The sequence below is a fragment of the Ranitomeya variabilis genome, chromosome 8 (genome assembly GCF_051348905.1).
Source record: "Ranitomeya variabilis isolate aRanVar5 chromosome 8, aRanVar5.hap1, whole genome shotgun sequence".
Classification (NCBI taxonomy): Eukaryota; Metazoa; Chordata; class Amphibia; order Anura; family Dendrobatidae; genus Ranitomeya; species Ranitomeya variabilis.
In genome coordinates, this window is record NC_135239.1 from 116,270,616 (window position 1) to 116,295,507 (window position 24,892).

The 24,892-nt window shown below is 40.9% G+C and overlaps 1 protein-coding gene across 16 annotated transcripts in view; it reads right to left on the reverse strand.

Annotated features, from left to right (window-relative positions):
- Positions 1–6,794: 6,794 nt before the first annotated feature.
- Positions 6,795–24,892, reverse strand: part of RBFOX2 (RNA binding fox-1 homolog 2) — a 641,301-nt gene continuing 623,203 nt past the window's right edge. For all 16 annotated transcript variants that reach the window (XM_077276184.1, XM_077276185.1, XM_077276172.1 and 13 more), the window contains one exon: positions 6,795–9,249. In XM_077276184.1, coding sequence (XP_077132299.1) covers positions 9,205–9,249 — 45 coding nt within the window. In that variant the 3' untranslated portion in view covers positions 6,795–9,204. The remainder of the gene's footprint in view (positions 9,250–24,892) is intronic.

A 24,892-nucleotide genomic window follows, 5' to 3' on the forward strand; every position in this document is an offset into this window, starting at 1 on the left:
TCACCGCCTTTCATGGCTTATCAACAGCATTCTATAATTCTGTAGACAAGCCCCAGTCAGACCTGAAAGATAAGAAAAATAAGTTTAGTGGCGTATCTTATATCGGCCAAAACTGCTCACAGGTTCCTTTTAACAATGTAGATAATTGTCAGTTTGTGTGATCTGAACAGTTGCAATTTAGAATTCCTTTGAAGAGGACATCTGTCAGTCACAATTTTTTTTTTACCTAGTGTAAATACTGCTGTTTTCCTGAATCTTGAGTTGGTTTCAGCCTCTTCTCTGTATGTAAATCTATTCATCTAAGTGGGTGTCGTCCTCAAGAAGACACCCACAGAGAAGAGTTGAGGATCATAGCCCCTTGGCTTAAAGGGATTGTCTGGTCCAAATCAATAAGTCTGTAGTCACTTTGTATGACTGCAGAATTATGAATCCCCCCAGAGTCCGCTGTGGAGATTCGCCAGTTTCTGAGCCGGGACTGAAGGGTATGTATTAGTTATACATATGTAAATGTGCCCAGGGTGGTAGCAGTGGGTGAGTGTCATGGATTCAACACCCCGGCACATTACAGAAGAAACAAGAGTTCTGGGTAGTGTGTGTGTTTAAATGCTGGCAGCGTTGCTATGGGTACCATCATCTGTCCCATTTCACTCCTCACCAGGTCCATTAGACTTCAAGACAAGAACACCAGGCACATTCGTAAGAACAAAGAACTCTTTACATGACTTCTCTCTCATACAGAGGTATATTCTTATCAGTTTTTGCTGACAGTACTTAACATGTGGACGGTAAATAAGCAGACCAAATTCGATATATCTCCATCTTCCTGATGCAGGGACACGGGTCGATATTATACATTGTCAACCTTGCATCCAAACAGCAGTCTGTGATCCTTTACAATGGCTGCTCCTAGAGCCACTTCGTTCATGTGTCCTCATCTGGGGAGCCCCATTTCTGGCCAACACAGAAGTCACGTCTTCATTTAGTTCTCCCATCAACGAGTTGCACACCCACTTGCCTGCTAAACTGAATCCCAGTCGTCTCTACAGTTCTGTAATGGTTCTTGTTGCATTGTGCCTCTCGGCTCCACAGATTCTGCTCTCTCCAGAACTCTCCACACACTCTGGCAACTTAGACTCTACCTGGAGCTAGTCTCTTGTCTGGCCACTCCTCCCTCTCCCTGGCTGGCTAGGTGTTAACCCACTCATTCCTGAACACCGGAAAAATCTAAAGATCGCAAACGTAAGACAATGACCTCTTGTGGCCGGTGGTTAATACTGCAGGACCTTTCAGGTCCATAACATTGCTATAATAGAGTAGTGTGACTGATGTCTTCAGTGGGGGAAATACGACAACCCAACCACTTCCTTACACATACTCCCGGCCACAGCCCGTCCAGTGGGCACATTTTTGCTGCACTTTGAGTGAGGTCGCACCCCAACTAGTGTCATGGCAGTACAGAGGACATGTCTGGGTAGATGATGTGGCCTCACTCCATGCAAATATATGGCCCAGCTTTGACCAGGAGCTCGTATAATGCATACATGGCGTGTGCACTGGGGGGGGGGGTTAAGGATTCAGAAAACTGCAGTCACATAAAGTGTTCAATAGCCGGCAGCGCTTGGGAGGCAGCGGACATGTGCTGCGTCCAAAGCGCTGCCATTCCTGACCGTGTGCACATATCCTGAGTGTTACATATTTATGGCAAGTGACACGTCCTTTCACAGTATCGCCCAGGTCTAACCATTCATTTTCGATCACCACAAGCCACTTGATAAAGACTTATTGAAGCAGCAATGTGCTTGACCATCTGCATGTGTCCACTGCGGCCAATCACTATCCTCAGATGATACCAGCAGATGTCTGCACGTGGTTGGCATGTTATCATGGGAATTTACCAGCTGAGAACAAGTGCCCTGCTTTGCCCCTGCTAGAGTTGAGCAAATTTGTTCAGGTCCCTGCTTATTCAGCAAGCTATAGCACTTACCGAATAAGCTGCAGCGGGAACCCGGATCGCGCCGGCTGATCAGATGTTTGGCTCCACAGCTGCATGTGTCACGGTTGTGTGACAGTCACAGCACATGCATGGATAGCCTGTTTGTTAGGCTCTCCATGCATGTTGTGACTGTCACACAGCCGGGACACATGCAGCTGCGGAGCCGAACATCTGATCAGCCGGCGCGCTCCATGTATTCGGGATCCCTCTGCAGCTTATTCGGTAAGCGCTGTGGCTTGCCGAATAAGCCCTGACCCGATCAAATTCGCTCATCTCTAGTCTCTGTTCCATGATGCGCTTTTGTTGTTGCAGATGGTCTGCACCAATTGTGCTTCCATTAACTAAAATAAACTGCTTGCATGTATTCAAAAATACAATGTACAAAAACTCACCAAAATCTCATTGTGGGAATGTAGCTTTAAAAAGGAGTTTAAGAGTTTTCAGGGTTTTTTTTTTCTAAAAGCTTCTAAAAAAAAATAAATAAAAATCACATTTGGTCCTAACAGGCTATAGGCATTGTAAAGGGTTTACAAGTCCGGCAACATGTAGACGATATTCCCATTATTACAGAAAATGTGTCTGCAAAATGTGTCTGCAACTACGACACTCTTGCATCAGAATTTTTCATGCCCCCAAAAATTTCTTATGAGATTATAAGGCCCACGATTTGTTTCATGCAAATAGCCTAAATTGTAGCACAGACCATCCTGTAGCACAAAACATATCCTAGGATCATAGGACACACAATAAAAGTCAAATTATTCCACCAGTCACTTGAAAATCTTTTTTTGTAAAAAAGGATCCCTTCTATAGGCGTGCTTGTTGGTACAGTTCCCAGGTCAAAGACTGTTCAAAAACAGTGATATTTGGGAGAGAAAGTGGCCAGTTTTCTTATTTTTGGTTAATCCCCATTGTTTCCCCCCAATATTTGCTTGAACACCAGTTGGCAATCTACTGCAGTCCCAGAATGAAGCAGGCACAGAAAACAGCACAGAAACACTTGTCATTGATCGATCACAACAGTATGAAAAAATGCTAACCCTCAGAAAGGAAGGAAGGATCAGTAACGTTTAAAAATGGATAAAGAAATCTGTTTAATGCAATACTGTACTACATGAAACAAATATACAGTTAAAAATGATGGCAAGCATGTTCAATACAGTTTACTGTAAAACAATATTGATTGTGAGCTTCTTTCAGGAGTAGATAGTAAAATAAGACAACAAAAGTAATTGCAGTTTGACCTTTGTTTTTTTATATGTGTAATTCTCTTAATTAGCAAACAAAAAAACTGGTTCAAGTAAAACCCTGTAGGTTAAAAGAGGTTGTCCAAGCATGACAAATGTAGAAGAGTTGGGATTTTGGTGTACGCCAATAAAATACCCTCCATCTGTTCTGTGACTGGTAAATTGTGGCACTTTTTAGCCTTGGTAACGGCACACCACCTAGCTGACAAGTGTTATTAATTAGTAGGAGAAAACAGGCGCCAAAAGTGCTTTATCCACGCTGCTGGTAGGCAATGAAGATCCACATGGAAGTATAATAAAGGATGGGCGCCAATGAAAAGACACCCGACATGTGAACGCTGTCTCTTTGGTGCCCATTATTTTGCTAAACCATGTGTATTAATATGTTCATCATCCACTGTCGTAATATATGGATTGTGTCCTGAGGAAGAAGTCTGGAAAGAAAAGTGTTGACTAAAGAATCGGAAATAAAAATCTTTTATTATACTTCCATTTGGATCTTTATTGCCTACCAGCAGCGCGGATAAACCACATTTGGTTCCTTTTTCCCCTTTACTGGTCGGAAGACCTGTGGATCTGCAGCAGCTGTTCTCATGCACATTTATGGTTGGGTGTCACTGACGCAATGACTAAATATTCTATTCCTTTATTTTCCATCTAATCCTCCAAATGCACTTCATACTACGACTGGTATATAGAACACCTACCTGATCTCAGACTATTTTCATTTTTTTTTATTTTTTTTTTATAACAGTCTCAAAATCATAGCAAAAAATAATGATGTAAATAGCTAAAGTCTAAAACTACATAGAGGTATGCAGTGAACAGAGTCCCTTCCACATGTAAAAGTTAACCACTTAAAGGACTTGGCCACTTTCCCTCATTAGTGCAGTTTTCCCCACAAACTGACCAGCATTTCTGTCCATAAGAGGAACTGGTCTGGGTACCTACTCTTCCACCAGCAGCCATGTTATCAACAGAAGTGCTTATCTGTTTGTATAGAACTGTAAATTATTGGTGCAGACCAGGTCCTAAATTTTGACAATTGTGCTCAAGGTTTACAAGCAAAGAAAAAAAAAAATAAAATAAGTGTGGCTAATGTATTTGACAGGTTTGCATGGGAGCGAGGGCGAGGCGTCAAGATCCTTGTAGAAAACCACCTAGCACAAGATAAATAGGGCACCATTTGCATGGAGTCAAGACAGCAGTCATATAATATAGCCCCCTGGCCTCCATGTGCTGCTGTACTAAGCCCCATCTGGAGCAAAATGTACAGAGGCGTTTTTCTAGAAGTGATTGTGACAATACTTTCGTCCATACAGAATGCTGCCAATGTTTTTGTTGGATACAAATAGGAAGTGAACAAAAAAATTAAAGGAAATATACAACTTGGGTTTTATGGAGCAGTCACACAATGTGCATTAAAATAAATGTTTATCCTCATGGGAAAGGTTTAACAAAATTAAAAATGACGGAAGAGACTGAAGTGACCCCATCTTTTATTTAGATAAATTGGTGTATTGTGCGAGTGCTCTTACATGTGACATGGTGGTGCAGTTTGGCACCTCAGGACTCAGCAGTGCATTGTAGAGATGTGATGTACATAGGAACAATTTTGCTTCTACGTTTTATTTTAAATTAACACACTGGTGACTTTTTCTTTCCCCTTTGTTAGCAATGATGTGTATACGTGTAATCAGTGCAGTAGTTGCAGTCTTCTGCAGTTTTCAGCGGCACTCCAGTCCACTGCATCACCACGTGACCACATTTGTAATCTGCTGAATCACACAGGCTTCTATGTGGAGCAGCAATTACTTTATGAATTGAAATCTCTAGCCTTGTTCTAAGTCTCAGATTAGTACTGACCTCTGCTCCCCCCAGAGGAGGCGGTGTGATTAGGTGCGTGACACTGGAGCATCACTGAAAATGGCCGAAGACTGCGAGTCACACATAACGATATCGTTGCAACGTCACGCTTTTGGTGACGTAGCAACGATCCAGCTAACAATCTCGTTATGTGTGACAGCGACCAACGATCAGGACCCTGCTGGGAGATCGTTGGTCGATGGGAATGATCAGGACCATTTTTTGGTCGCTGATCACCCGCTGTCATCGCTGGATCGGCGTGTGTGATGCCGATCCAGCGATGTGTTCACTTGTAACCAGGGTAAATATCGGGTTACTAAGCGCAGGGCCGTGCTTAGTAACCCGATATTTACCCTGGTTACCATTGTAAAAGTTAAAAAAACAAACAAACCAGTACATACTCACATTCTGATGTCTGTCACGTCCCCCGTTGTCCATAGGGTTAAAACTGCTTTCGGCAGGAGCGCTGCTATGCACGCGCTGCTGCCGAGAGCTTCCCTGCATTGACTGTCAGCGCCGGCCGTAAAGCAGAGCACAGCGGTGACGTCACCGCTGTTACTGCCGGCGCTGACACATTCAGTGCAGGGAAGCTCTCGGCAGCAGCGCGTGCATTAGCAACGCTCTTACCGAAAGCAGTTTTAACCCTGTGGACGCCGGCGGGGGACATGACAGACATCAGAATGTGAGTATGTAGTGTTTTTTTTTTTTTACTTTTACAATGGTAACCAGGGTAAATATCGGGTTACTAAGCGCGGCCCTGCACTTAGTAACCCGATGTTTACCCTGGTTACCCGGGTGCTGCAGGGGGACTTCGGCATCGTTGAAGACAGTTTCAACGATGCCGAAGTCGTTCCCCTGATCGTTGGTCGCTGGAGAGAACTGTCAGTGTGACAGCTCCCCAGCGACCACACAACGACTTACCAACGATCACGGCCAGGTCGTATCGCTGGTTGTGATCGTTGGTAAGTCGTTTAGTGTAACTCCAGCTTAAGTTACTGCACACACACAGCTGCAGAATGCTCCTTTATGTCCACTCAGTCCTGCCATCATAAACTGCAGTAAAAACTCCATCTAAACAAACATGAGCAAATCTGAAAAACTTTCACAACTGAAGTACCCGTACCAATGCCAACACACAGGGTGTGCAATATACATACATACAACAGCAAGAATTTATTTTACTGGAGGGCAATAATGTCTCATATTACAAGGACAACCCCTTTAAAAACACAGCCTATCAAATGACCTTGATATTCATTTTATAAACCTGACTCCATCTTACTTTTCGACCTTGGGGCTGCTCACAGGGAGCCCCAGCCAAGCTCAGGATTCATGAATGTGACTTGTGTAGATTACTGATGTCTGTGTATGGGCTGGAGTTGCCATGCTACAAAGCCTGTATATCCAGGTCATGTTGCGGCTGCATTACCAAGGACTTGACCTTGCAGAATTTTCTAGCTGGAGCAGAGCTGCAGATGAGAAGAGCTCTCTCTATGCTGTAGGGAACAGCCCGGTAACACTTCTCAGAGGCAAGCAATGCACAACACCCCCAAAAATTGGGGATGCTGTAGCCTCAACTGGCATCGTTCAAAAGAGAGTGGAACTTTATTTTCCAATGATCATTTGTATTCGCTTTCTCAATCCACCATTATCTACTTAACATAAGTGAATGAAACAAATTCACATAGTAACATTTAATAAATTACTCATAGGAGGAAAGATTTATTTACATTATGATACATATTATACTGGACCAGCTGCACTGTACTGTATTTTCTAACCATGGCAAAAGCTGTTTGTTACATGCATCAAATGCAACAAAACCAAATGACAGTAGCTGTAGTATTGACAAAGTATTTGTGCACGAGTGGGAAATGATACGGACATTCATCTGAAAGTTGTGCCAAGTACAGTGTAGAAATATACATTTCTGAAGCAGCTGTAGCACAGATGACAGCAAATGGGCCAACTGAAAGCAGTGTCGTGCACATTCAGTGCCAAAGTACAGCATTATGATGGGAACAGCTATTCTAGTTGTAACTGTACTACTGTATTCCTTTTAAGTCTTGTTTTGTTGTTGCCTTTTAATCGATTTAACGGACAATCACATCTGAATATCTACTTAAGTTTTACTCTTCTCTACTTGTATCCTTGGCCATAACTGTTAAGTAATCTGTAGAAATATACAGACTTAAAATCAGAATTAAGTTTAAAAAGACAAAGCACACATTAAAAAAGACACAACATTAACAAGCTAGTACAGCTAGCATTATGTAAAAAAATGTAACATGACATTTAGATCATGATCAGAGAAGTAAAATGTATTTGTGCAAACTTGGACACTTTACAGCCAGTGTGCAATCGTAGAAGGGTGAGGGGGATGGGAGGGAGGGTAGAAAACAATTTCACATTAACACCTTTAAAAGATAGATTTTGCATAGAGCTCCCATAGTTAGGAGATATCGCCTCTTGTGATTCTACTGCATTCACAATAGCTGGAGTAACCCATTAGCATCCAGAGGCTGTAGAGTGGGACAATCATTAGTAAAAAGGTCTATGGTGGCAATAACTGTAGCTGTCCTGAAGAAGGTAAAAAAGAGAAATACACAGATATTCCAATCATGTGAAATTTGTAACACCACATGAATGGGCAAAAACAAATCCATGGCTGCAGTGACATGGTGTCTGATAATGCATACAGTATAATGCAGTGCACAATAGGACTACAATGTGGTACCACATAATTACCCAATAGTAGCAAATTACAATTTACATCACAATTTGTATCACTTGTAGGAAGACAAAGACAATCCACTTGTGTGGAAAGTTTTTTTTTTTTTTTTTTTACCTGACTGATAAACGAATAGCTGCAATATTGTCCGGAGGAAGTAGTATTCCTTATTTTCCCTTTAAATTTGATCTACTCCTCCATTAAATAGCAAGGATTTAAAATACTCCGTACTAAAAGATTATTACAGCTCCAGGAAATAAAAACTGTTGTACTTATCCAAGCAAAGGTAAATAAAAAAAATACTGTATATATCTGCAGCTGTGTAAGGGTTAAGCTGCCAAAGTTTGGGTACTTTCTTTCGGATGGATACTGTGGCCAGCACGATAGTAGAACAGCAGCATGGGAACAAACTAGTACATAAATTCATTTCCCCTATTATAATTAATGTTGTATATAAGCAATAACTAAAGCTAAAAAACAGACAAATGACAAAATATGCCTTCGATGGAGTCATAGTCAAATCAGTTTCCATAAATCACTAACGCTCTTGCTCTTGCACAAAGTTTTGGTTTAAAAAAAAAAAAAGTATAGCAATAATATTAAATATTTGCTAAGATTCTACTACATTGAAGTCCATTAATCTATGTTCTTATCCTGCACAAAACAACTGTCCTATATATGGTATTAAATAAATGAAATTAGTTACGTAATGAAACAGCTGCAGGTAGTAAAAATATGACAATTCATTATTTCTATATTGTGGACTTTTGTAAAGGTTTCCTTTACTCAGTTCTTAAAAAAAAGTATTTGAGAACACTTTGTTATAACCGACTCTCACTCCCGAGGAAATTACTGAAAGTAGCTTGAAACTAAGTTATAAACTTTTCTCTAGTCGTCTTTTAATCTTGCATCGCCATTTTGTTGCTCCATTTTCTTCTCCCAGGCATAGAAAGAACAATTATAATAGTAATAATAATAATAATAGTAATAATTGTAATAAAAGCTCACTGCACAGAGTTATGTAAATAATATATATATACACACACACTTATACCACAGTTGAAAAAAAAAAAAATCTTTGGAACAAATGAACACACCCCTTAAAAAATACAGAAATAAAAATCGCAGTTTGAAAGAAAGCTGAGGTATAAAAAAAAAAAAGTAATAATATGTCCACTTTGTTTGATTTGTATATATTTCAGTTTTATCCATCCATCTTTCATTGCCAGAAAATTCCTAGAGGAGTTTCTCTTTAAGTATTGCAAAAGCCGGGCCACGCAAACCTTGACAGTTGAGGGAAAGGAGACAGGCAAATGGGGAGAAGGGCAGTTTTGTCCAGGCTGAATAAACAATAGGCTTACGTCACTTCAGTACGGAGCAAATCGGCTGTAACCACCTCTGTATAAACTCGCCTGGGAAAAAAAGGAAAAGGTTTTTGTTATCAAAACGGTAAAACCAGAAAGGAAAAAAAAAAACAAATACACAGATACTAAAAAGGTTGTAGATTCTCATGCATATCAGTAGGAATGCCAGCCTAAATAAAAGAAAGCAACAACTCTGATTAACATTTAGAGCAGAGGAAATGACAATGATGAGAATGGCTTTCAGTTCATTACTCAAATAAAAGCAAAACTTAAAATGTACTTCTTGCTTCTACATAAGCCTCATGAGTTGCTAGACAATCCTAATGCAAGTGATTTTAGATATACATGAAAGAGTTAATAAAGAAAAAAAAAATTAAAGGAAGGTTCCAGGAATTCTCTTACTGACTGCCTGTCTCTGGGATAGGTTATCAATATCATATATAGTGGGACTTGACTTCGAGCACCATCAGTGAACAGCTGAGTCAAGTATCCCAGAAACTCTAGGGTGCACTGCATCCACTTCATTCTTTACCAGACACACTACGGACATTTAATAGTGACTGTTCCTTGATTTTAAGGTCACTTCAGTCCCATTCCAATAAGTTTTTATTAAAATTCAAGTGATTATGTAGTGGCTGAGGCTTGTACTACTGCTCAGTCTCAATGTACAAAGTGGTACGGAATAAACAGTTGAAAGAGAAGAAAAATACCCTTCATCTAAGGACCTGTAATCTGAGAAAACATGGTCCAAAGATTATTCCGCGCAGGCCTTAAGGTACCGTCACATTAAGCGACGCTGCAGCGATAGCGACAACGATGCCGATCGCTGCAGCGTCGCTGTTTGATCGCTGTAGAGCTGTCACACAGACCGCTCTCCAGCGACCAACGATGCCGAGGTCCCCGGGTAACCAGGGTAAACATCGGGTTACTAAGCGCAGGGCCGCGCTTAGTAACCCGATGTTTACCCTGGTTACCAGCGTAAAAGTAAAAAAAAACAAACCGTACATACTCACCTGCGCGTCCCCCAGCGTCTGCTTCCTGACACTGACTGAGCTCCGGCCCTAACAGCAGAGCGGTGACGTCACCGCTGTGCTTTCACTTTCACTTTAGGGCCGGATCTCAGTCAGAGCAGGAAGCAGACGCTGGGGGACGTGCAGGTGAGCATGTACTGTTTGTTTTTTTTACTTTTACGCTGGTAACCAGGGTAAACATCGGGTTACTAAGCGCGGCCCTGCGCTTAGTAACCCGATGTTTACCCTGGTTACCAGTGTAAAACTTCGCTGGTATCGTTGCTTTTGGTGTCAAACACAACGATACACGGCGACCTAGCGACCAAATAAAGTTCTGGACTTTATTCAGCGACCAGCGACATCACAGCAGGATCCTGATCGCTGCTGCGTGTCAAACTAAACGATATCGCTAGCCAGGACGCTGCAACGTCACGGATCGCTAGCGATATCGTTTAGTGTGACGGTACCTTTACAGCAGCCAACCCAATGTCTACTGATGAAGAAAATGGAAAGTTGTGGCTAAAGTTGGTCAAGTCACATGCAGAACCGTATAAAAGGTATTTGTGTTTTTAGAAGAGTCATCTTATATGGCTCAGATCGCAAACAATGTTGGGAAACAATATTAGGCAAAGAATTGTGTTTCTGTAGCAGAATCTTTTAAGTCGGATGCTTTTGGTTTACATTACTTACCAAAGAGTTGGAAGAATAGGATTTCTGAAGGGTTCAGTACATGCAAAAGTAAACATGGACTCCTGGAATTTACAGGCATTTATGTACTGATATCTGAACGTAAATGTCTTTTATTCTGGAATTCTAAGTTGTTGTTTTTTGCAATTGTCACTCTTACACAAAGTGTATAAAAACTCCACCAGTATTGGGGGGCATGAGGTGGGTACATTGCTGCTGCCTCAATATGAATTTTCTGGGTGTAAAATCAGCAATATAATTTAGTATCAGATTAGATCGCATGACAAAATCTGCAAAGAAATTTGGTGTGGATTTTAAATCTGCAGGATGTTCATTTTTTAAAGGTATTTAAACCAGCTGGTAATGGTGGAAAGTGTTGATCTGGCTGGTGGGGAACTACGAAAAAGAAGCCTTTAGGGTATGTTCCCACTGTCAGGAACCGGCAGCGCTTTGGATGCAGCACATCCGCTCGGTCCAAAGCGCTGCAGACTTTTGAACGCAGGTGATTCCGCATGTGTTCATTGAACCATGAGGAATCACCGCGCTCAATACATTGGACGGGAAATTTATCTTGAGGAGACTGAGCATCTCTGCAAGATAAGTTGACATGCTGCGGTCTCTAAAGACGAGCCGCATGTCCGTCTTCCCATAGTGGAGATGGGATTTCTTCAAATCCCATCCACTATGCTGTAGCATCTGGCCGCTGCGGGTTGGACGCTGCGGATGTTCGCAGCGTCCAACCTGCAGCATTTCCTAACCCTGGGAACAAACCCTCACACAACTCCGGGAAGAGAGTCGCACACGCCCTTGTCACATAATCCGGAAATCAGTCTTACTGATAGATTATTTTAGATTTTGGATAAGATCACTCCTCAAGGTATCATCCCAAATAAAGTTTGAGTATGTGTTTGTCCTACTTTCTATATACTTCCCAAAGTTCACAAAGACCCTTTGGATCCACCAGGGCATCCGATTGTTTCAAGTATAGTAAGCATGTGCAACCCAGCCTGTAAATTTATTGAGCACTATTTACACCCCTTACTTGAGACCCTACTCTGTCAGAAACTACAGACATCCTTCAGCAGTTTGAGGACTTATCTGGGAACCACACGTGCTCGTTGTGACTGCGGATGTACAATCTCTTTATACTTGCATTAAGCATACTGATGGATTGGAGGCCGTGGGGTTCTTTATAAACACAAGCAATTTAGACAACACATTGTGCTCCTTGATACTGGAGCTTTTTCAATTTATTTTGACTCAATTTCCTTTTTAATGTTTTTTCTCCAGAAATGCTGTAATGCGATGGGCGTCAAATATGCACCATCATACACCAACTTCTTTCCTGGTTTTTCGGAAAGCGAGATTTTCAATGACTGTGCTCACGCCGCCTCCCAGGCACAATGGTGGAACAAATATATTGACGATCTGTTAACTGTGTGTCAGGGAACTCCAAAGCTTAATCTCAGAACTAAATATCACAAACAAACTGACTTTCTAGACATGAAAATAGAAATGCAGGGGGATTGTTTGCTACAAATGGATGTTGTCCATAAGAAAACATCAGTTAATCCTCTTCTACACGTTTCCTCTGCACATTCTCCTGTTCCTGTGGGCCAGTTTCTATTTTATCAAAATATAAAAGAATTCATCCAATCGGAAAATGGCGCAACGAGAAAAAAAAAAATCAAAACTGGCAGAACTATGTCTTGGTCGACGCAATACTGCAATAAAATGCAGTAACAGGCGATCAAAATACTGTATCTACCCCCAAATGGCATCAATAAAAACATCATCTCGGCACGCAAAAAAATGAGCCCTCACTCCATCCCTGAAAAACGGAGACTCTACGGATCTTGGAAAATGTTTTTTGTTTTTTTTCCCCCTTTTACACATTTTGGATTTTTTTTTACTTCTTAAAAAGAACCTATACATGTCTGGTATCAACGAACTCGTAATGGCCCGGAGAATCATAATGGCAGGTCAATTTTAGCATTTAGTGAACACAGTAAAAACAATTGTGGAATTTCACTTCTTTTGCAATTTCACCGCACTTGGAATAATTTCCTGTTTCCCAGTACAATATATGGCAAAATTAATTGTGTCGTTCAAAAGTACAACTTGTCCTGCAAAAAACAGGTCCTCACATGGCCATATTGACAGAAAAATAAATGGCTCTGGGAAGAAGGGGAGCAAAAAAAAACAAAAACGCAAAAATGGAAAATTCCAAGGTGGTGAAGGGGTTAAAGACTATCCCAAGGAATTTCAAGCTGTACTATAATTGCAACGCCAATGACCTCAAACTATGTGGAATTGATCGGGTCCACAGTGGACCTTTGGGGGCGATTACAAATGTATTCTGGCACAGCTAGAGTGCCGGTGGATTGTAATCTTGGATACCATGACACTTTCTGGTTTGAATGAAAACCACTGCTTCACTCCCTCTTTGTAGAGATCTCAGTGTTCCTGGATTTTAATTAAAGTTTCTTCTTATAGCCCCGGTAGCTGCACACTGGTCCTTGGACCTGTGGAGATTGCCATTGGGACCCTTTCGTCCTTTCTTGGTACCTTACCTTGTACCGCAATCACACTGTTTGGATAGATCTCATTTGTCCACTCCTATCTGTCGAAGTGATTTAGGCTATGTGCACACTTTGCAGATTCATCTGCGCTTTTTTTGGTATGTGCACATGTTGCAGATTTTTGTGTGGAGTTCTTCCTTTTTTTACCCCTGCAGATTTCTATTATTTAATGGGTGCAGAAACGCAGCAGATCTGCAAAAAGAATTGACATGGTCCTTTTTTGAATCTGCTGCATTTTCTGTGCAGATTTTTCTGCACCATTAGCACAGCATTTTTTTTTGCCATTGATTTACATTGTACTGTAAATCACTTGCGGATCTGTAGCGATTCTGCACGGAAAAAAAAGCTGCAGATCTGCAGGAAATCTGCAACGTGTGCACATACCCTTACTGTACGAGAGGATTACTGAGAGCTACCGTACTTGAGGATAACCAAGTTACTGTACTAAAGGATTCTATGTACTAAATGATTATTTGTACTACTATAAGGTTACAACTGTGGACATATCTTGTAGTTTCTAATATACACGGATATATTACCTAATTGACTATCAGATGTCTCTAACTCAGCCATTATGATATATATTTACCTTTTGGTTCAATAATGAGCATACTGGTCCATCGTTGAGCCTTCGCTATTGACCATTCAGACATTTTTGTCATGTGAAATTTTAATGTATTTGTTGATATTTAATACTACATTGTCATATTTTTATACTTTATTATTAACTTTATTGGCGTTCATACGCTCCACATATTTGTAGGTAATATGTATTTAGGAGTTCCCTATATCTAACTTTTGTTGGGATTAGGATTCCCTTAACTATTCATTATATTAATGCATGGATATTATATATACTATAATATTACTGCAGATGTTACACCCAGAAAATCCATATTTATCAGAGGAGATGACATGGCAAAATCTGCAAATAAATGTGGTGTAGATTTTAAATCTGCAGTAAGTTCATTTTTTCAGGATAAATTCGACAACAGAATATTATCCTTTACGATGCACAGGGAGAATTCCACAGCAATATCTGCATAAAATCCATATTCAACTGATGCAGATTTTGATTTTAATTAGAAATTCTTTGAATTTATATCCAATGTAGCACTATACATTCCCCATGGTTACAGATAACCTTTAGGGTGGATACTATCACACTGAAAACTAGTTTTTAGAAATTTCTGCAAATGAAAATCTTTTTCAATCCTTTGTTTTTTTTTTCAGGTATATTAGAATGTTAATAATTTTGCTTTTATAGCGCCAACATATTCCATAGCACTTTACAAATCAGAGGGGACATGTACAGACAAAGACATTGCACAATTACACATAATTCAACAGATACCAAGAGGAGTGAGAGGGCCAGCTCACAAGCTTACAGTCTATGAGGAAACAGGGGCCACACAAAAAAATGTAATAACGCCCACTTGGAGTTAACGAAAATTAACTCACTAGGTGCCAAATTTCTCCACTATGGAGAGGCAAAACTAAAAAATGCCCTGCTGCACTATTATATCCTGTGCCAGTTCATCATGAAAGATTTGGCGAAAGGTCTTCTTTAATCAGGTCATCTATGTGGGTACAGAAATTACAGCTTCTTGGCAACATGTCCAAGTCCTATATGTTGCACAAAAATAACGTAAACATGTATAAAAGCAGAAATCAATGACTATGAAAATGAGCAAAAATCAACTTCCTACATTATTGATCAGGACTCCCTTACAAGCAGTGCAAAAAGAGATACATTCACACAGCAGCACAAAATCCAGAGGGAAATCTGCACATTTCATTGCATTGATGGCCGGTTTTGTAGAATATTTCAGCATTTGCACTGCACCATTTGATTTGCCATACTACAGAGTTCACGTCTACAGTGCCAATGTCTGCTGCCATGTTTGAAGGGTATGCCGACTGTCATTATGGAATAGGATTTTCTCAGTAGCTTGCGAATGAGACACTGGAGCATGCAGTGAATTTTCTGCGCATAATTCTGTAGTACAAAAATCCACTGCGTATTCAACCTATGGGAATCAGTGGGAGTTTATTTCAGCTTTACACTAAAGTTTGAACCCATGAAACTGAAATCCCATGCCATCAGTCGTAGGTATTTTATTTTTTTACAGAATACCTTTCCGCTACAGACATCCACGTCTCACAAAGATCACAACCCCCCTATTCTTGTGATTGGTTCCAAAGAAAAGTGCAGTAGTTGCTAAAGGTACCAAGTCATATTTCCGTTTTCAAAAGGTGTTTTGAAAAATTAAAGCATAGAACTCATGATGTTGGCTACTTTCCGTGCTGTGCACACTATCTGTAATGGAAGTGTATAGAAAACTGCCTGCCTTCTAGCTAAATAAATGTCAATATAAATTTAAAGTGAGCGTCAGTCCAAACCGACAGTATGACGTAAACATACAGTGCCTTGCGAAAGTATTCGGCTCCCTGGAACTTTTCAACCTTTTCCCACATATCATGCTTCAAACAAAGATACCAAATGTTGTTGATTCTTCACCAAAAATTTACAAGTAGAACACAATTGTGAAGCTGAACAAAATTTATTGGTTATTTTAAATTTTTGTGGAAATTCAAAAACTGAAAAGTCTGGCCCTTTTAACTTAATACTTTGTTGCGCCACCTTCTGCTGCGATTACAGCTGCAAGTCACTTGGGGTATGTCTCTATCAGTCTTGTACAACAAGACAGAAATTCTTGCCCATTCTTCCTTGGCAAACAGCTCGAGCTCAGTGTGGTTTGATGGAGATAGTTTGTGAACAGCAGTTTTCAGCTCTTTCCACAGATTCTCAATTGGATTGAGGTCTGGACTTTGACGTGGCCATTCTAACACCTGGATGTGTTTATTTGTGAACCATTCCATTGTAGATTTTGTTTTATGTTTGGGATCAATGTCTTGTTGGAAGACAAATCTCCGTCCCAGTCTCAGGTCTGTTGCAGACTCCAACAGGTTTTCTTCAAGAATGGTCCTGTATTTGGCTCCATCCATCTTCCCTGTCCCTGTTGAAGAAAAGCAGGCCCAAACTATGATGCTGCCACCACCACCATGTTTCACAGTGGGGATTGTGTGTTCAGGATGATGAGCTGTGTTGCCTTTACGCCAAACATATCGTTTGGCATAGTTACCAAAAAGTTTGATTTTGGTTTCATCTGACCAGAGCACCTTCTTCCACATGTTTGGTGTGTCTCCCAGGTGGCTTGTTGCAAACTTTAAACCACACTTTTTATGGATCTTTGAGAAATGGCTTTCGTCTTGCCACTCTTCCATAAAGGCCAGATTTGTGCAGTGTATGACTGATTGTTGTCCTATGGACAGACTGTCCCACCTCATTTATTCAGAATGGAAGCCAGCCATTAAACTTCATAAAAGGTGCGATTTTTTATAGGTACTGTAAAGATCTTCAGTGGCGGAGGCAGGCCACTCACAACAACCATGACCTGTCATTAAATGGCATCTGTCAGCAGGTTTTTGCTACGTAATCTGAAGACCGATTGAGAAAGAGGCTGAAACACAGAATTGTGTTTGTTAGGCAATCCATGCATGTATTGCGACTGTTGCACAGCCACAAGACAAGCAGCTGCAAGGACTAGAATCTATTTTTTTTACCACGCTGAAGTCACTCTGTTAGCACCCGAGCATGCTCCGATAACCCCCTATCCAAGTATGCTAGCAAAGTATTTGGTGCAGAAATTTTCTGCGTCTCTTGGCAGGAAAAACACAGCGGCAAAAATGCAGGATTTTGATGCCTTTTTGCAGTAGATTTTTCCCCACTCATTAGTATGGGCCTGTACCCACACTGCAGGTTTGTCACAGAGTTTCTTGATGCCAGCACAGTGAATGAGATTCCTGAAGTCTTATGCACACGTTGCTTATGTGTCTCTGGCAGATTGGTGCACATTTAAAAGCTGCAGCATGTGAACTCTTTCAGGGTATGTGCCCACGATCAGTAAACGCTGCAGGCTGGATGCTTTCACATGTCCGTTCCAGTGAAGGAACACTGGAAGTAACATCAGAGTGTTAAGCCGAGGCTTGGGGCATTGATTTGTCACTTCTGGTGTCTGTACAGCGGAAGCATAGCAGTCAGAATGAGACTTAAGACAGCACGGCTGAGTGTGCAGGCGCCGTCGTTTCCGGTGACAATAAATAAGGTTTATTCTGAACTGACATGTGAAAGCGCCATATAAAAACTACTGCCACCAATGTCCGCTCACCCACCACCGTGAATGCAGGCTATGTGTATACACCACCTCCAAGGCCTGATGCTTGATGGTATGCATCTTACACTGCCCTCTCTTTACTTTTCTTTCCCCCTCTATCCAACGCTACTCAATTTTTAACAAGGACTTTCCTTTTAACCCTTTCCCTAGCCCCGTTGATGTTACCAGGCGACAGTCACCAAAACAGTGCTCCTTTACTTATCTTTTCATCTGAAGCCTATTGGTATGTGCCTCACCCCCAACCACCACCTTCCATACCACATTAATAAGCTCTGCTATTTAGCTTTAGACGAAGGATCATATCATCCTCAACATATTTTTATACACTTCATGACAACTCAAATTTGGTCAGTATTGTTGTATATACCCTTCTTATATACCTTTTCCCTTACCTCATGTTTTCTATGTGCAGATATTTGGCTCTTTTTTCTCATCTGGCTTTATTACAGTGATTTTTTTTATCATCAGGCTGTATGTCATGGAATTATATATGTTTTTTTTTATATGATAATGTCGCTTTAGTGACCTACCTTGATAATGTTTGCCTCTAATTTCTATACATAGAAGATACTGGGAATTTTATGGTATTTTACTTTGGTCCAATCTCTTTAGATTTGGTTCCAATTTGTACTATTTTTGTATCACCTGTATATTTGTACAGAAAACTTACGATGTTTGTTTTAATTTCTAGTGAATTTGAAAAAGACCCAGGATCGGGTTGAAACGATAGAAAATCACTTTGGAAATTCATTACATCTTGTCATTGACTATATTTACCACTGTGGTGTACTTTTTTAGTAGGTGTAATGTGTAGGTGTGTAAATAAGTGTGCTCACATGTGTATTCTGTGAGCAATTAGAGGAAGGATACTGGTTCTCTTATGCCAACTATTAGAAATTACTTCCCTATTAGTTTTTTTTTTTTTTTAATATATCCATTCATTTTCTACTGACCCTAATAGCAAAGTTACCAAGTCATTTTCACTCCAGCACTGGTGATAATATTCCCTGAAAAATAATGTTAGGCTACGTTCACATTTGCGTTGTTGGGCACAGCGTTGTCGACGCATGCGTCATGCGCCCCTATCTTTAACATGGGGGGCGCATGGACATGCGCCGGTATGCGTTGTACTGCGTTTTACGACGCATGCGTCATATAGACGCACAAGACAGGGCGCAGGGGACGCTACTTGTAGCGTTTTCCCTGCGACGAAAGTCCCGATCTGTAGGCTCTTATGGCAACGCATGCGTCGCAAAACGCTGTGTTGTGTACATGCGTTGTTGGTTGCGTCGCGGACGCTGCGCCCAACAACGCAAATGTGAACGTAGCCTTATTTGTACAGGGGCTTGTTATAGGTTTGCACAAATCTTTCTATTTCTTCATGTAATCTCACACAAACTTAATGTTGTAATTAGGGCTCCCGGAGGTCGTATCATCACAATACATGAACACAATGACCATCAAAGCTAAACTCAAGTCAAGAAGCATTTAAAGAGGGAATTGTTTCAAAACTTTTTGTTGCTGCACCTCTTCTTGGCATGAGGCACTTTATTCTAATTTTTATCAGGGTTTATTCATAAAGATTATATTTTATACAATGCCCTCTTTAAACGATCCTTGACCAGAGTTTACTTTTCGATGGTCATTTTATGTTCCAGTACTCTGTGTGTATATGTGTATATATATAGCGTGTGAAAAAGTATTGACCACATCACCAATCTTCTATGTAAATATATTTCTAAAATGTTCTATCGACATGAAATTCTCACCAGATGTCGGCAACCAGCTATGCAATGCACAGAAGCAAATAAATCAAACCATACATGTCCGTAAACTAAGTTATGTGCAATAATGAAGTTTATTTAATACGTCGTACAAAAGCCTTTGTTGGTGATGACAGCTTCAAGATGACTCCTGTATAGAAAAACTAGTCGCATAAATTGCTCAGGTGTGATTCTGGAGCATTCCTCCACACAATCGCTCTTCAAAATCTGAAGGTTCTGTGGGCTCCTATGAACTCTGAACTTTAGTTCCTTCCATAAATTTTCTATTGGATTCAGGTCAGGTGACTGGCTGGGCCATTTTAGCAGCTTTATTTTTTCTGTGAAACCAATTAAAGATTCATTTGGTTGTGTGTTTGGAATCATTTTGCTGCTGAACTGTCCACCCTCGTTTTATCTTCGTCAGCCCAGTAGATGGCAGCAAATTTTTTATCAAGAATGTCTTGGTACATTTGTTCCTACTTTAAACATATGACATTCTCCAATGTCGTATGCCGAAAAACAGGCCCACACCATGATGTTCCCACCTACAAATATCACTGTTGGTATGGCGTTTTGGGGGCGATAGGCCTTTTGACCTCAAAACATGGTATATATGATGGCATCAAAGTGGTCAACCTGACCAGACTATATTTTCCCAGTATTTCACATGCTTGTCTAAATGTTGAGCAAACTGTAAACGCTCTTCAACATGCTTTTTGTTCAACAATACAGTCTTGTGTGGTGAGCGTTCTTTTAGGCCATGGAGCAGCACGGTGGCTCAGTGGTTAGCACTGCAACCTTGCAGCGCTGGAGTCCTGGGTTCAAATCCCACCAAGGACAACATCTGCAAGGAGTTTGTATGTTCTCCCCATGTTTGCGTGGATTTCCTCCGGGCACTCCAGTTTCCTCCCTCATTCCAAAGACATACTCGGATAGGGAATTTAGATTGTGAGTCCCATTGGGGACAGCAATGATAATGTATGCAAAACTGTAAAGCGCTGAGGAATATGTTGGCGTTATATAAAAAAAGATTATTATGGAGGTTGAGAACATTATTGTTTTGTTTAAAACAATTGCACATGCTCATTCCAGGTCTTTCTGTAGCTCTCCCCAGGTGGTTCTTGACTCTAGAACAACTCTTCTGATAATTATTTTCACTCCTTTTTCTGAAATTGCAGGGAGCACCTGGTCGTGGCCACATTATGGTGAAATGTGGCAATATGGTGATGTTCTTTCCACTTCCAGATTATGGCCCCAACAGTGCTCAATGGAGCGTTCAGTAGTCTGGAAATTCTTCTGCAACCAATGCCATCAGTATGTTTTGCAACAATAAGGTTGTAAAGGTCTTGAGACCGCTCACTAGTTTTACCTATCATGAGATGTTTCTTGCATGACATCTTGCTAATGAGACACCTTTTTATAGACCATTAGTTGAAGCAGCTGATATTTTTCAGTAAGTGGCAGCGTTTCTTTCTAATTACTGATGTCATATGCAATGACTTTCCATGACTTTTTGAACCCTTCTTTCTTCAGCTGGTCAATACTTTTTCCCTGTTATATTCCTCATTATTGCACTAAACCCTTTCACGACATGCGCCGTACATGTACTGCGCATGCCGTGAATCCCCCTTTGATGTGGGCTCCGGCGCTGAGCCCACATCAAAGTCGCGACATGTCAGCTGTTTTGTACAGCTGACATGTGCGCGCAATAGCGGCTGGTGAAATCGCTATTCACCTGCTGCTATTAACCTGTTAAATGCCGCTGTCAAACGCAGACAGCGGCATTTAACTAAAGCATCCGGCCGGGCGGCCGGAAATGACATCATCGCCGACCCCTGTCACATGATCGGAGGTCGGCAATGTGTCAGGACAGTAACCATAGAGGTCCTTGAGACCTCTATGGTTACTGATGCCGGCCTGCTGTGAGCGCCCCCCTGTGGTCGGCGCTCACAGCACACCTGCATTTCCGCTACATAGGAGCGATCTGATGATCGCTGCTATGTAGCTGAGCCAATCGGGTTGTGCCAGCTTCTAGCCTCCCATGGAGGCTATTGAAGCATGGCACAGGTAAAAAAAATGTTTTTAAAAATATGAAAAAAACGTAAAAAACATAAAAGTTTAAATCACCTTTCGCCCCATCCTAAATAAAACAATAAAAAAAAAAAAATCAAACCTACACGTATTTGGTATCGCCGCGTTCAGAATCGCCCGATCTATCAATTAAAAAAAAGCATTAACCTGATCGCTAAACAGCGTAGCGAGAAAAAAATTCAAAACGCCAGAATTACGTTTTTTTTGGTCGCCGCGACATTGCATTAAAATGCAATAACGGGCGATCAAAAGAACATATCTGCACAAAAGTGATATTAAAAATGTCAGCTCGGCACGCAAAAAATAAGCCCTCACCCGACCCCAGATCACGAAAAATGAAGACGCTTTGGGTATCGGAAAATGGCACTTTTTTTTTTTTTTTTTTTTTAGCAAAGTTTGGAATTTTTTTTCACCACTTGGATAAAAAATAACCTAGACATATTAGGTGTCTATGAACTCGTAATGACCTAGAGAATCACAATGGCAGGTCAGTTTTAGCATTTAGTGAACCTAGCAAAAAAGCCAAGCAAAAAACAAGTGTGGGATTGCACTTTTTTTGCAATTTCACCGCACTTGGAATTTCCCCGTTTTCTAGTAAAAGACATGGTAAAACCAATGGGGTCGTTCAAAAGTACAACTCGTCCCGCAAAAAATAAGCCCTCACATGGCCATATTGACGGAAAAATAAAAAAGTTATGGCTCTGGGAAGGAGGGGAGTGAAAAACGAAAACGCAAAAACGAAAAAGGGCCGTGACTTGAAGGGGTTAATTTATGGACAATGAGGCTATGTGCACACGTTGCGGATTTGCCTGGGGATTGGCAGCAGTTTTCCATCAGGTTTACAGTACCATGTAAACCTATGGAAAACATAATTTGCTGTGCCCACGGTGCGGAAAATACCGCGCAGATTCCGCAGCGTTTTACACCTGATCCTCAATAGGAATCAGCAGGTGTAAAACTGCAGGTGAAATCTGCACAAAAACGCAGGAAATCTGCGGTAAATCCGCAAGTAAAACGCACTGCGTTTTACCTGCGGATTTTTCAAAAACGGTGAAGAAAAATCCGCACACCAATCCGCAACGTGGGCACATGGCCTTATAGTTTCTTTTTGCCTGGGTAGATTCGATGGGTTGTTACCGACATCTGGTGAGAATTTCATTTCAATAGCACCTTTAAAAATATATTTACTTTGAAAATTGGTGACGTGTTCAATACTTATTTCATCCGCTGTATGTGTCTATTATATACACACACATATATATAAAAGCAAATATACAAATTAATATAGATTACATATATCCAGAAAAACAGCAGCACGGACTGTATAGGTACAAATGTCCCAGAAGGAAACTGTCAAAGCTTCCTATCAAAGGAATACAATTCCAGTAAAGGAGGCAGCACATATTAAATAGCGAAAAAGTACGAAGCCTTTAGTCACCAACTACATTTCATCTCTCTCTATGGAGCCTTTCTCAAGCAGCGTCACATGTTCCACAATGTGAGGTATAGATAAACTGTGCAGTAAAATGAACATTTCAAGTCAGCACATAACACGGACATGTTTGGTGTCCCTGTAATTGCAACATCCCGCACTTTGTAGTGATCATATTTATGGTGATCGCTAAATTAAAAAAAAAATGAATTTTTTCTCTCTCCATTAAACCCATAAAAATAAAAATGTAATGCTGAGGCTTTATTCACAGTGTTAATGCAGCAATAATTCTACTGCAGGTGTCCACATGATGCAATAACAATTTTCTTTGATTATTGCATGTTTGCTGCATTTCTTTTATGTGTTTTCCCCCTTATTTGATGTATTGTCTTGCAGATATGAAGCAGCTATTTCCATAGTACACAAAAGATTTGATTTTACACTAAATAATACCAGAGTTTTATTTATAGTGAAAAGTTTAACCAAAAATGCACATACAACAGCATTTTTGGATGCCCTGAGAGCAAAGTTTTCAAGAAATAACATCCACTTTGCTTGGACATTTAGGCTGTGTTCACATGTAGCATAAATGTTGCGTCTAATCAGCTGCTTTTTTTTTTGCACAAAAATTCTGCCATGTTTAACTGTCCAAACAAATTTGATGCAATTTCATGAAAACTGCTACCCACTGTGCGTCTAAGGCTACGTTCACATTTGCGTTGGCGACGCAACGCACAACGCATGCAAAACGCAGCTTTTTGTGACGTATGCGTCCAATTTTGGCATGATTTTCGGCGCAAAAAAATGCAACATGCAGCATCCTGTGCGCCCTGACGCTTGCGCCAAAAATGACGCATGCGTCACAAAACGCAAGACAACGCATGTCCATGCGCCCCCATGTTAAATATAGGGGCGCATGACGCATGCGCCGCCGAACCTGCGCCCGACGCAACGCAAATGTGAACGTAGCCTAAAGATAACTGCAAACTTCTGCGGTTTTGTGTTTTTTTTTCTCTGGAGGATGCTATGTAAAGAGAAAAAAAAAAAAAAATCACAAGGAAAAAATCTGGTTACTATAAGAGCAGAATCAAAGTTCTAGAGATCATCTTGACGCACAAATGACATTGCACAAGACCTGGCTAATAAAAAGCTGCACTGGGGACGCTGGAAAGCAAGAGATTCAGGGGCTTTCAGGTGCCACTGACCTACACGCTATACCTGAGTCCCTTTGAATCGATCTGCTCATCACTAGTTCCAAGCACCCCGGATATGGCGGAACAGTCCCAGATAAAGGTCTACACCATGCGGTGTCCCTCACAGCCACTGTCCCGTCTGACGTTTCCTACTGCTAGGGCAGAAAGAAATGGTAAGAGTGTGGCTTGGGGCTTGGCTAGTAGAGTGGTCAAAATTTCCCACGTTGCGCTATGTGCGCCGTATGGTTTGGCCCTCTTTCTATTCTGTATAAGTTGGAAGGTATGGTGTGAGGCCACGGACGAGGAAGTCTTCCTCTGGGAGGAGAGCAGATTGGAATACCTTCATCCCAGGCAGCATTGGTGGGCCTATAGATCTTCCAATGCCAGCTGGTGGTCCCTAATAAAACAGATAACATTTTAGGGGTCCTTTTTCTCCTTGTAAACAGTGGTATACAGCGGAGATTCCACAACACTGACACAATGGTTTTAATTTCTTTTATAGCTTTATACAAGGTAAGTTATTGCTTGACTAGAGCATCCAGATGGATACACAATACAATAGCATGGTTTTTCAGGACAATTTTTAGTTTACGGCAAACTTGCACATTTTTAAACTGGGTGAGATTGATTATTAACAGAAAGGATGAACAATTGTAGAGCAATGTGATCACAAGTTCCACATATGCAAAGATACT